This window comes from Mesitornis unicolor, unplaced genomic scaffold (genome assembly GCF_000695765.1).
Source record: "Mesitornis unicolor isolate BGI_N332 unplaced genomic scaffold, ASM69576v1 scaffold49760, whole genome shotgun sequence".
Classification (NCBI taxonomy): Eukaryota; Metazoa; Chordata; class Aves; order Mesitornithiformes; family Mesitornithidae; genus Mesitornis; species Mesitornis unicolor.
Window position 1 is genome coordinate 1,112 of NW_010158581.1, and position 13,092 is coordinate 14,203.

The 13,092-nt window shown below is 37.0% G+C and overlaps 1 protein-coding gene across 1 annotated transcript; it reads left to right on the forward strand.

The window, feature by feature from the left end:
* Positions 1-5,371: 5,371 nt before the first annotated feature.
* LOC104540134 (BTB/POZ domain-containing protein 1) lies at positions 5,372-12,252 on the forward strand. The gene is made up of 7 exons (XM_010183868.1): positions 5,372-5,530; positions 6,079-6,184; positions 6,962-7,159; positions 7,400-7,592; positions 8,149-8,236; positions 10,715-10,861; positions 11,780-12,252. Exons 1-7 carry the CDS (start codon positions 5,417-5,419, stop codon positions 11,936-11,938), a joined length of 1,005 nt encoding a protein of 334 aa, XP_010182170.1. The 5' UTR covers positions 5,372-5,416; the 3' UTR covers positions 11,939-12,252.
* Positions 12,253-13,092: the final 840 nt, after the last annotated feature.

Genomic DNA, 13,092 nt, shown 5'->3' on the forward strand with positions numbered 1-13,092 from the left:
TCTTAACAAAGAGTGAGTGGCAAAGTTAAGAGATTGTGTAGCAGAGTGGGAGATAGTGGGAAGTGTTTTTCAAGCAAAATGGTTTCAAAGCTTATAAGTAAATGACTGTGGACATACATGTATGTGTCTGTGTATACTAGACAGTGAAAAGTTAATATAATGAGAGAAGTTTGTCTGGATAAAAAAGATAAACATGGAAACAGGAGAGTTCTAAGTAAAGATAAGAGGGGTGGTATTTGAAAACTGGAGAAGTGAATGAAGAGATGTTGTTAGACGCAAACAAAAGCCATCTTGTGTTGGTAGAGCTGCTGGTACTTAATGGCCAGGGGACTTACGTAAGTAAACTGATTATACTTGTATCTGGTCTAAATATCATGAGACTGACAAATGTTAAAACACCTCAGGTTTGGTGTCGTCTTTGGTATGAAATACATGGCAGCCTTCTAGGTTGTTCTTCCATATTATATGTGTAGAGAGAGCTCATGTTGGAATAAATATAAACTGTAACACCTTGTTAAAAACATCTAAGAACTTCTTTAATACAGACAAGTCCTAGACTTCTTCCAGGCTTGTATACACTGTTTTTAAGGTATACCAACTAGAAGAGAACCTTTCTTTCCCCCTGCTGTTGGCCAGAAGTAGCAAAAGTTACACCTTGCACTGTCAGCCTCTCTTATCCATCATTAGTAAATTGGTCAGTTAATGATGATTGCATTTTATAGGACCCTTCTTTAATCTTTGCAAGACCAATTTGAGGTGTGCTGGCTAGAAATTAAGTTGAGATCTTTGAATACACATAGCAAATGAACAAAGATAAAACATTTAAGTGCTGCAAAAACTTTTAGAGAAAATGTACTGATTATTTAATGCTACACAGCTTGTTTCCATTTTATTTACTCATGTGGTTTGTTAGGTCCTATCTGTAGTTGATGTGTTTCATAAAGATCTACTGAAGAATGCTACTTGTAAATTAAAGCCAAAAGAAAAGATTTTTTTGATGAAATTTTTCTGATTCTCTTAAAAAATGCATTTCATCTGTATCTGTCCAGTGAGACAAATGAGTGTCATTTCTCTGTCCTATGATGTGAACTTTCATAAGCGTTAGTGTTTTGTCACAAAACAGATGATAGTTCAAGAATTACATTTATGGGGAAGAAAAAAATAGTTAGAAATGGAACAATTTAAACATCTGATAGTCACCAAGTTAGTGACTGCTAACTGTTAGTCTGCTATAGTTGCTACCTTTTTCTGTCAGGAGCCTCTAAAATAATAAATTTGTAATGTTAAAGCATTTAAAAATAATGAACTGAAACTTTAATTGAAAGTACCACTGTAATTCCAGTAATATGTTTTAGGGTTTCTTTTTTTCTGGAGAAAGTTGGGCAGTCCTCCTTGTCTGTGTGCTAAACTCTTAACTGTAAAGATGGGAGAAGGGGAGCCTTTTAAAATTGGCTGGGGATGATGAGAGAACTTTCTTAGAAAACAATTGGCTGAGCTCAAAAGCTTAGAAGCAACTGTGGGGTGTGTTTTGGCTTGTCATCCCGTATTCCTTTTGCCTGAAGAGTCGTCAGACATGAGCCAGAGGAGTTTTTTTAAAAGCAGCCGGCTACTTCAGTAGTTTGTCAGATAAATCCTTAAGAGCTGAAATAGTATCAGTTACAAGGTTTGAATCTGCTTCCCAATTAAACAGCTTTTTTCTTTTGGTATGTTTCTAACTACAAATTGAATAGCACTGATCAGGAAAACTAAAGTTGTCTCAATAGGATTGTGCTTTAGGGTTTCATTTGGGGTTTTTTAATAAGATTTTTTAAAATTTCAGTCACATCTTAAAATACACTTTACAGTAATTCAGCTTGTCCTTTGATCATATTATGAAGGAAAGTGACGACATGGCACAGATTTAGCAGCCATCTTCCAAATGTCTTTGTGAGGACTTTGGCAAGCAGTAAATAAAGGGCTAATCATGACTAACTGGAAAAAGATTCCATTGTGCTTTTATAATGGTGAAAATACTTCAGCTGTTGGGAACATGGTAAGACTTGGGGAGAAGGAAGTGCTAACCTGAGAGGAAAGAAAAGCGGCGTAGACTGTACGAGAGGCTTATGGAAAGTGAATGAGTGGTCACTTGGAAAAATTGTTTATTATGGACACTAAAAGTGTTCTTCCTCTGTGCACATACACGCACACCCCGTCCTGGATGACAATAAAATTAGTCAGTATCTAAAGAGCAGATTGTTCCTTTAACTCTTGAAGGGGAGGAGAGGCAGGAAGAAGGCAAGGGGAAGGATAAGTGAACTTGAGCCCTGCTGAATTAGTGGAGGAGGAACAGTGGTATAAACATAAAGGTGTGCTAGTTGAGGCGTGCCATGAATGGGAGAGTTAACAGACAGAGCTCTTGGCACATCAGCAGAGGGATTTTTAGAGAGAAGACACACCTAGAGTTCCTCTTTTATGAGTACATGAATGCATCGTGATCATCCATCTGTATACTTAGGGGAAATAGGATTATACAACATCCTAGAGCAAAGTACTTCATTGCCATTTTTTCATAGCTTTTGCAGTTACCTTTTAACTTTGTGAATTTACACTTTTTAGTATTTGCAAAAGAGTACTCTCGGGCTTTGAAAATTGTCAAAAACTTGAAATACTAAACACAAAAAACTGGCAGTGTGACTTTTAAAATGTATTTGAACACTTGTAGTGAGTTTTCTAAGTTTCAAAGTATGTAACTGTATCACATGTTCTGTAACTGTGAGTTGATGTGCCCTGTAGAGATCAATGTCTAGAAACAGCTCATGAGGTCAGTAGTGCCCAGTACCACGGCTCCTGTCCTGAGTGAACACCGTAACAGATGGAGCCCGAAGTAGACACCATGAACTCTTGTGAGCACTTCGTGGACATTTATGTACATTTTACAGACATTTTATGGGGCATGGGGTAGTTACTGAGGATGTGTTGTGATAGTGCGGGACCTGAGCATGACATAAATGGTATGCAGTAAGCTGTGGAGAATGTGCTGGGTTTGGCTAGGATGGAGTTAAATTCTTTATAGCAGCTTATATGGGCATAGGTTTTGGATTTATGCTGAAAGTGGTATTGATGACACACTGGTGTTTTAGATACTGCTTGAGATGCTGTGCAGATTCTAGTTGTCAGAACTTTAAATCACTGCAGTCCCATTAGTTTGTCATTAACACACATTTCGTTGGGAAGTGTCTCTTACTGTATAGCTGGCTGTACAACAGGGAGGGGATTGGAGCATAGAGCTTTAGGTGTGCCCTTCATGGGATGAGCAAGCATCCTGTAGCTCATAATCTCACATGAATGAAAACCCTGCATGCATATGCGCTGTTGCCACATTTGAATTCCTGTCATTTGGCCATGTGATTGGTTTTTGATCATGTGAGGAAAAAGCCTGCAAAATCCCTGGGAAAGCAAGGGACAGAAAAGTGCGATTTGGAACCACACCCAGATTCTAAAGAAGGTGTAGGAGAAAGTGAACCATGAGCCAGATAAGCTGCTCTGGTATGTCAGTTCATTGGCTTCAGATTGGACATACTTAAGGAATCAAATGAAAATAATGTTTCAGAAACAATTTGGTGAATTTCTTGGTTGGTTGGTTTGTTTGTTTTAAGTATTAGATAAAATTTATTATGTAGTTTGCATGGTAGTGCTCTTTTTTTTTTCTTTTTCTTTTTTTTTAATGTTTAACTCTTACGTGATTTGGACTCCAAGCTGCTATAAAAGTTGTATGAGGAAGTTTAGGGCATTTTTAAACAGATTTTTAAAAAAATCTTAAACCCAAAATCTATATGCGCTATTCTAGTCCTTTAATGAATGTCTTGTCAGTTTGATACACAAAACTGTGCCTATGAGATACTAGTTTCTTAGAAGTAAATTTGTCAGTGATTGTGACTGGCAAGTCAGCCCATCGTTTTCATCAACAGATAACAGTTTATAGCTTTCATAAATCAGTTCTTAATGAACTGTATGAAACTTCTACTAAAAAAAGTTAGCATTTAATTAGTCTCATTCTTTCTAAAAGCTGTTGGATATAAATCCAGTTTAAAGAATTTATCTAGAGCATCATTCACATTTCCTAAGTGATGGCCATTTGAATAGGTTGCAGTATTGTAATGGTAAATACTTGTTGGTAAGTGGCAGCAAATTTAATATTGAAAGCCTTATTTAATTGTGTGGTTGCAATTACTGAGAATTGGAGTTTTCTTGGAATATAAGAAATATAAACAGTGAAGAACTTCAGTTAAAACTTTAATTCTAGGTTTCTATTACTTAAATCTCCCCATGCTGCAAACAAGTTTGAGTCTTACTTTCATGGTTGGTTTTTTTTCCTGTTAAATACAAACTACTTACTTTTACACTACAAACCCATGTAAAAACGCCTTCCATGTCTACATGTTGCTTGCCATTCCTTTCTAGGATGTTCTGAACAAAAAATATTAAGAAATATAAAGGAAAAGCTTGATCTTCATTGTGAAATTCCTGCATTTGCTCACATGCCCTGGTTTATTAAGTTTAGTCTCCTGTGTGTTGGGGACGAATATATTTTTGTAAATCACAAGCTACTCTTGATTAATAACTGAAAAACTGAGGAAATATTGCAAGATTATCTTCAATGCCACCTGTAAGAAAGATTATTTTTTTAAAAGCCATCTTTTCCATACAGAACCTTAAAATAAATCTTATCTTGTCTGGTCTCGAATTACAGCTGCTCAGGGGTTTTTTCCCTGGTTTCGGTGGAGGCTCCTATCTTTTGGTTCAAGGCTTATGCTAAAATCTCAACCAATCATCTAGTCCCAGACAGTGGAGCTAAGCCGGAGTCTTTTGCTACGGCAGGAATAGAAGAGTCAAGGTCATTGCTAGAGTATTACTCCCTTTCCTCTCTGAACACTGCAGAATGGTAACTCCACCATACGATGTTATCACAGTGTAAGTCCTTGACACTGTTACCCTCATGGCCGGGAAGCTAGTGTGCACTGTCAGAATTGGGTTCAGTAGTATAGCCATAAAGGGTTACATATTGACATTTAGAAATACAACTCTTCCTAGTGAATCAAAAGAGCATGCACTCGTATGTTAAGTAATTCTGCAGCTCAGCTGTTGTTTACAGTTTGGTAGCTATGTATAACTAGTACAGCCAGATCAGGGAGTAATGCCTATTGGAAACAAATGTGTGCCATTAGGTTAACGTAATCTTCTTTCTTCAACCCTTTAGCTAGCTTATTAGTTTTTAAAAATGCTATGTGGTGAACTGTTGCAGGTTCACAGTGCGAATTTTTGAGCCTGATATGTTGTGCTTGTCTGCCCCTCAAGATGCATTTTTATGATCTGTATTTGTGTATTGATTTCTAGGTTTCTTTACTCAGATGAAGTTCAAATTGGTCCAGAAACAGTCATGACTACTTTATACACTGCTAAAAAGTATGCAGTCCCAGCCCTGGAAGCACATTGTGTGGATTTCCTAACAAAGCACCTCCGAGCAGATAATGCCTTTATGCTGCTTACTCAAGTAGGTAAATTTAAGCTTAGTTTTGATTTACTAGGAAGATCTGTGTTTGGAGGGGAGTTACTAAATATTACTTCACAGTGGGTTTGCCATCACATAGTCTAATTTATGTTTGAAAATGTCTTGTTGCTCTTTTAGGATTTTTACAGATTCAGCTGTGGAGCAAAGGCGATGTTTTATTTCTTTATTTTTAAAATATGTGGTGGACTGGGACATTTCAAATGGAGCCAGTATTTTCTATAGTGTATTAGCATGAATCTCTTAATTGCTGGGTTTTTTTCAGTTCACTATAGTGGATTTGATGTATATTTTTTTTCGTTATATTGCCAAAACTACAAACATAAGCTTGAAGGAAAACTTGTATGTAGTGAATTCTCCTTAATTATGTACTCCTTTGAGAATTTTAAGTGTTCTTTAAGGTATAAATACAAAGAATACCTAGACAAATCAACCATTTTTAATTTAGATCTATACTAGAGTAAAAGTGCTTGCTTTTTAAGATTAGTGGTTTGTCATCTTTATGCTTAAGATGTATTCCTTCACCTTTTTAGGCTCGTTTGTTTGATGAACCTCAACTTGCTAGTCTGTGTCTTGACACAATAGACAAAAGTACTATGGATGCAATAAGTGCAGAAGGCTTTACTGATATTGATATAGGTAAGATACTTTGTGAGTCCTAAGAATTAAACTTGTGAAGGGAATTGCAGGGTGTGACAAGACTTTGTTACAGTGACACAGGATAGTTCACCTTCCCTGTCTGAGTATTTAGGATCCCAAGCACATCTTATCTACTTGTCACGGTAACGTGGGGTAGTTCACCTCCCCCCTCATCTGCACCCACTTGTGCATGGGTGCCAGCGTGATGGCATTTTTGCATACCTGTTATTCGTAAAATGTCAGAACAAGTAAGACATACAGGAAAGCTTGTTTTTGTAAAACACATGAGAGTACCTTGCCTCATATCCTGTGTTCCACCTTCAAGCTTTGTGGGTGGCAAATACGTCAATGTTTAAGATCACTTTCAGGCATCTTTAAACTGGTTTTGTGTGAACTACTGCTGCTTGTGTCTATTGTTGATCCAGATTGGCAGGTGTCTACTTGGATGAAAATATGACAATGTCATCATGAATAACTTGGTTTTTTTAGTAGTGTGCATTCACTGCTTGGTCACTTTCAGTTTTGATCTTCCCCTAGCCATGGAAATTCTTTAGTATATTGGTTGTCACTTCATAGCAGGAAATTTATTCTTTAGTTTGGAGTCTGTACACCACTGGGAGGTTTCCTTGTAAGTAAGATAAGTTGTTTTATCTTTGATGTCTTATTATGAATGTTCTTTGTGTTTACTTGCCTAACATTTTAAGCTCACTTAATGTGTAGCAGTGTTACTTGTTTGGATGAAAACTGATCTAAATCTGCTAACATTTTTTTCTTTAGACACATTATGTGCAGTTCTAGAAAGAGATACACTTAGTATTCGAGAAAGTAGACTCTTCGGAGCTGTGGTTCGGTGGGCAGAAGCAGAATGTCAAAGACAACAACTACCTGTGACATTTGGAAACAAACAAAAAGTCCTTGGAAGAGCTCTTTCCTTAATCCGTTTTCCATTAATGACTATTGAAGAGTTTGCAGCAGGTGAGTTTTGGGGTTTTTTGTCTTAATAATGTATGTTAGATGTTTAGATGATTAACATTCTACTTTGTTTGTTAATGTCATACTAAGAAGTTGTGATGCACAAATGAAAGCAAAAACATTCTGCATAATTCACTCTGGCTGTTGAAAAATATTATTGTCATCTTCAGTTTGTTGAATATGTGTGGTTTAAACGTTGGAGTAATTCTTCAAATCATATTAAAGTTTTTTTTCTTTTCACAGGCCCTGCTCAGTCTGGAATCTTGTCAGATCGGGAAGTAGTAAATCTCTTTCTGCATTTTACTGTCAATCCTAAACCTAAAGTAGGTTATATTGACCGACCGAGATGTTGCCTTAGAGGGAAAGAATGCAGCATTAACAGGTTCCAGCAAGTGGAGAGTCGCTGGGGCTACAGTGGAACAAGTGATCGGATTAGGTATGGCTCTTGAAACTATTTAGAGGAGAGAGAAAGAAGTGTGGGAAGAAAGGAAATATATTACTCAACTTTGACTTTTTTGCATAAGATAGAGTAACAAACATGATGGTTCTGTTTAGGCATGTTTGATCTTCTCCTTTTTTTAAAATAACTTAGGCTGTTGTGCACATAAAATACAAAGTAACAAATAACACATCAGGAGGACAGGGTGCACTCTAGAGTGATTGGGTATTAGCTGCATATTCCTTTTTAAAATACCAAGTCTTGATCTGTTTAAGTTGGAGCTATTCAAAAGAATCTTACTATTTTTTGTTTACTGATACTGACTATCTTGGTTGATTAGCAAAGCTTTAACCTATAAAGCTGATACCTTACAAAGCATTTTTCTTATTATTGAAATCTAAATAGAAAGTGTTACTGGAAAAAAAATAATGTAATGTCATTTTCAGTTTATTTTCCTACTCTTCAGTGGGAGTCTTTTTCCTGCTTGACAGGGAATAAGGCAACACACCTGCCACAGTTGTGTAAATTCCTTTCTTGCCCTGTGTCTTTCTAGGTTCACAGTTAATAGAAGAATTTCCATAGTGGGATTTGGATTATATGGATCTATTCATGGACCCACAGACTATCAAGTTAATATACAGGTAAAGTATATTCTGTTCAACAGGCTTATGCAGAAACTACACTTGTAGTGCTTGATAAAGGTTTGGTGTGTATTTGAATTTAGTAGGAGCAATCTGATAGGCCAGGACTGTGATATGTGTTTTGTTCCCAACAGCGATCATAAGAGATGACATGGGGAAAGTAAAAACAACATTAAACTCTTCTCTCTTTCTGCTGTATTCTCCTGTCCTTCAATCATTTTCATGTGGGAGCATTGACTCTAAGTATATCATGGACACTGTTACATAGGTTTTTCCATTATGAAATTTTGAATCTGATCCTGCTCATCACACAGTACCAAATCAGGGGTTGTGTTTCTTCCTACTGAGCAATTGGTTAGCAAGCTCACGAAATGGTCAGTGATAGCATCTAAAAATGTCACCCCTGCTTTGTGTCCTGATATGACATTTGCCCAGTCTGAGCGGGTAATTGAACACACCACTAAAATTGTATTTCCTGCTCTTGTAGCCTGTTTGATCTCTCTTAGCATGCTGTGGTCAGGATTATCTTCTAGTCATATTGCTCCAGCACTGTGTTTTTTCCTTTTGATGTATGGAATTTCAGTAATTTTAAATCCTTCTCTTATTGAGATGAGTTTTGGTTTGATTCTAAGCTTTCTAACAAGGTATTAGCATTCCATGCCTGGCACAGTTTTACTCTGTGTTGTGTATTTTGTAACCTGGTACTATCTCATCACATGGACTTATTAGATATGTGCGAAATTTTGTGAAAGAGAGAATCTGTGACTCCTTTTAGTGACAGTAATTCCACTGTCCCTATCTTATTTCATAGACTTCTAGGATGTGCTGGAACTGCTGTTTCAGTTAATTTCTAGGCATCTTATTTAACCAACAGTTTATTTGTCTTCTGTTTTCTATTTGATGATTAGTATTTTCTGACCAACCTGTACTTAAGAATAGGAATTTTCTTTTTGCCTCTTAAGAAAAAAAATTGTCTTTCCTCTTATGATGTTCCAAAGAGGAATGTATCTGGAATGGGGTTTCGAAGAAATTTGGTGGCTTTTCCACATTCCTCAGTTTAAAAGCTCATTTGTAAATTCCTCAACTTAAAGTTCCATCAGTTTGGTTTTCTCAAACTTATCTTCATCTTTTCGTCTACGTGAACGAGTAGCACAGTGCACTAGATTGCATCTTTACAACAGAAGAGTTGGTACCAAACACCCAGCAGCTGACTTGCACAGATTTAGGGATTTCTACTTTGCATTAACTCTTGTTTCATCTTCTCTGCTAAACTCCTGTTGGCAGAAGAGAGCATTTGGTGTGCTCCCCTAGCGTGTCTGCTGGATTTATTTAATCTGAAAAAGATTTAGTTTTTGCAAGGTAAGCTAAAGCATATTAAGTGAAAATGATCAAGAGATTCACTTGAAAAACATGCTCTGGATCCAAACTGGAAGGCTAATGTATCTTTATGGTTCAGGTGGAGGTCATCTCATACAGATTCTCTTTATCCTGGAAGTATCTGCAATTCCTTATGAATCTGAAACTTCTGTGTCACAATCTTGGACCTGCATCAGTACTAGCAAGAGATTCAGGGAGTTGAATGTTGAATACTTGTCTTAAAATAGTGATAATGTATATTGCAAATAAGTCTTTTATGTGAAAGAGGCTTAGGAGTTCAGCATTATAACTGTTAATAGTTTTATTGATTGTGGAAAAAAAATAGAGCCTATTTTGCCTACAATAGGGCTTCATCTAATTTGTGCAATATTAAAAAATGTATGGCAATTTAGTAATAAAGTATTAAAATTGATAGGATTCTTATTATTAGTGCAGCTGTGATATCCAACTTCTGCAATAGGTGTTAGGCAGCATGGATCAGAATTGCTATGCAAAATGAGAACTGAGGTATCTGCTGTTACTACATCCTAGCTTCTTGTTCCTATCACCCCTAAAATTGAAGGCAAAAGAAATAATATGTAGTCTGAGTATAATTTTTATAATGAATCTAGAATAGAAATAAATTGTATAAAGTGCAAGTTACTGTTTTCTTTTAAGAATGTATCATTGACTGCTTACATTATCTGTAAAAACTTACTTTGTTAATAAGCCACAGCCTGCGAATGTGCTTCCCTCATGTGGTGGTGTAGGTGTACAAAGATCAGCAGATCTGAGTACAGGGATATATGTAGCATGTGAAGGTCAGAAGCTGAAGGTCTAAGTTAGTCTTCATCTTCCAAGCAAAGTTGGAGCTGTGTTGAACCTAACCCACAGACTGAACAGCCTGTGTGAAACTCACAACCCTTCCTTTGGTACGCAGCTGGGTCAGCCCTCACGGTATCGGGAAACTGCACCTACTTTCCAGTTCCGACATTGCGCTATCCTTGCAATTAAACTGGGTGGAGTAGGCAAGCATTTGCTTGTAATATTCAAATATGTATACAGGAAGAATCTTTCTCAAGCTTGTAAATCCAAAAATACTATTTTCATGTTTTTATACAGATAATTGATTATGAGAAGAATCAGACATTAGGACAAAACGATACTGGATTTAGTTGTGATGGAACGGCCAGTACATTCAGAGTTATGTTCAAAGAACCTATAGAGATCTTGCCAACCGTTTGCTACACAGCTTGTGCAACGCTGAAAGTAAGAAAAGAACACTTAATAGTAGAGAAGAAAAAGTTAATTTGAAGCAAGAGTTATTATTTGATCTGTCTTTTGATGGGGAAAATGTCTTCTGATGGGGAAAATGTCTTTAGGTCTAGATTTATTTTAAGTTTAATGCTAAGGAAGGCTTTTAAGACTGCTGTCTCTCTTCTGTGCCACAGCACAAAATTCATAATTGGATCCTTTGTGGCTTCCCACTTTCTGGCTCGATGTAAGAGTTAGAATGAGTCCTAATGGAAGTCGCTGGTTCTGTGTGGGCAAAAGCACTATCTAGAATATTTAATCTGACAGCTCTCTATCAAAATGTGTTTGATTTCTTTTATCAAGGATATTCTAACCATTAGCTAGAGTCAAGAAAACTGAAAGCTTAATTGCTTTTTATACCCTAGTGCAAAAATACAGGAGTTACTTGTTCAACGAGAGTCTCCTCTTAATGTTATGGACAAATTTATTTATTTAATATTTTCTCAAAAATCTTTTAATATTTAAAAAAATATAATTCCCAGTACAGCAATCAAAGTTGAGTGGGTTGGAAAAATATGTTGCACATTAAAAGAAGCTGAGGCAGGGAATTGAGTACATAGACAACTTTTATGACAAAGAGAAATACTAGAAAATATATTTATTCATTACTAGTTGGATAAAATTAAGTGGTTTAAGTCTGTTGTCAGATAAACTTTTTATTATTATGTAAACATAGGACATTTGCTTCTGTTGTCCTGTCTGTTGTTGTGATTTTGTATGTAAGTTACATGACATGGGTGTGGAGACTTTATACTATAAAATAAATGGGTTATTTTTTATTATTTATCTATGTCAGTAGTGTTTGAACTTTACCTTTTATGGGTCTCACTGCACATTTTAATTCAGTTGCTAACCTCTTCTGACGTTTTTCAGGGTCCTGATTCCCACTATGGAACCAAAGGTTTGAAGAAAGTGATCCATGAGTCTCCTACTGCTAGCAAAACGTGCTTTGTATTCTATAGTTCACCAGGTAACAACAATGGTACATCAATAGAAGATGGACAGATACCAGAAATAATATTTTATACGTAGTTTCACATGATCTTGTCAAATGTGTCAGTGTAGCAGTGGACCTCAGCTCACTATTGGCAGCAGTGAAAAAATTCTGTGAAATTACATGAATGTGTGGAAACACAACTAACTTGCTTGTGAGGTACCAGAAAAGCCATTTTCTCTGCATCGTTGTTGGCAGAATGTAATTAGTTTTTCCTCTTAACAAAACGTCAAGTGGAATAAGTATTCTGTATAATGAAAAGATTGATTTAATTAGTATCTTGTAATGAATTGCTTTGTATTTTCACCCCTTCATTTCTCATGTAGTAAAACTCATTTTTTGAACTGGAAAACCCTTACTTATTTTGAACTTACTGTGTACGTTTTCCCCAACCTGTCCGAAAAAGACAATAAAGCTGCTGCTGTAGTCCCAGCTTACACTTCTTTCTTAGAATGACCCTATGGACTTGAATTACTACTGTATATTGTTGAAGTACATCACCAGAACTAGACTCATATGGCTGTCATCTTGACTTTTTGGATAAACCGTGGAGAATTGATGGACTTAGCGCTGCAGGCAGCACCTGCACTGAAGAAATACTAAGACAACCTCAGCAATAAACAGGTCTTTCAAGAATCTCTCAATTCAAAAGGGCTGTTTTGGAACATGGAGCTGGATATGGAAATAGCCACTGTATATATGTATGTGCCTATAAGAAAATGTATAATGTGAACATGAAATTTCAAGATTTGTAATGTTATTTTATCACTGGATAATATAATACGAAAAATGGGATGAAGTAAGGATTATTTCTGTGCAGCCAGTTTTGCAGGTTGCACATGCTACTGTGATGCAGTTGATATCTGTATATAGCACTCGCTGTCCTGCAGCCCCTGGTGTATAGTTATACAGATAAGCAGTACAGCTTTGTGTACAGACTCCTGTACCCTCCCACCAGTTATACTAAAGTAATAATTTCAGCTCACAGAAAACCAAACACCTCTTTATTTCACGTCTGCGGGGCCGGGGGTGTGTGCGCCTGCGCGGGCGGCCGTGGCGCAGTCGAGGCGAGGGGAGGAGCTGGCCGGGGGTGCTGGAATGGTTGCGCGGCGCTATGCTGGCCCTCGTCGGCTTCCGTCGGCTGCTGGCGGCGCCGGTGCGGAGCGGCGGTGGGGCCATGCCGCGAAAGGTG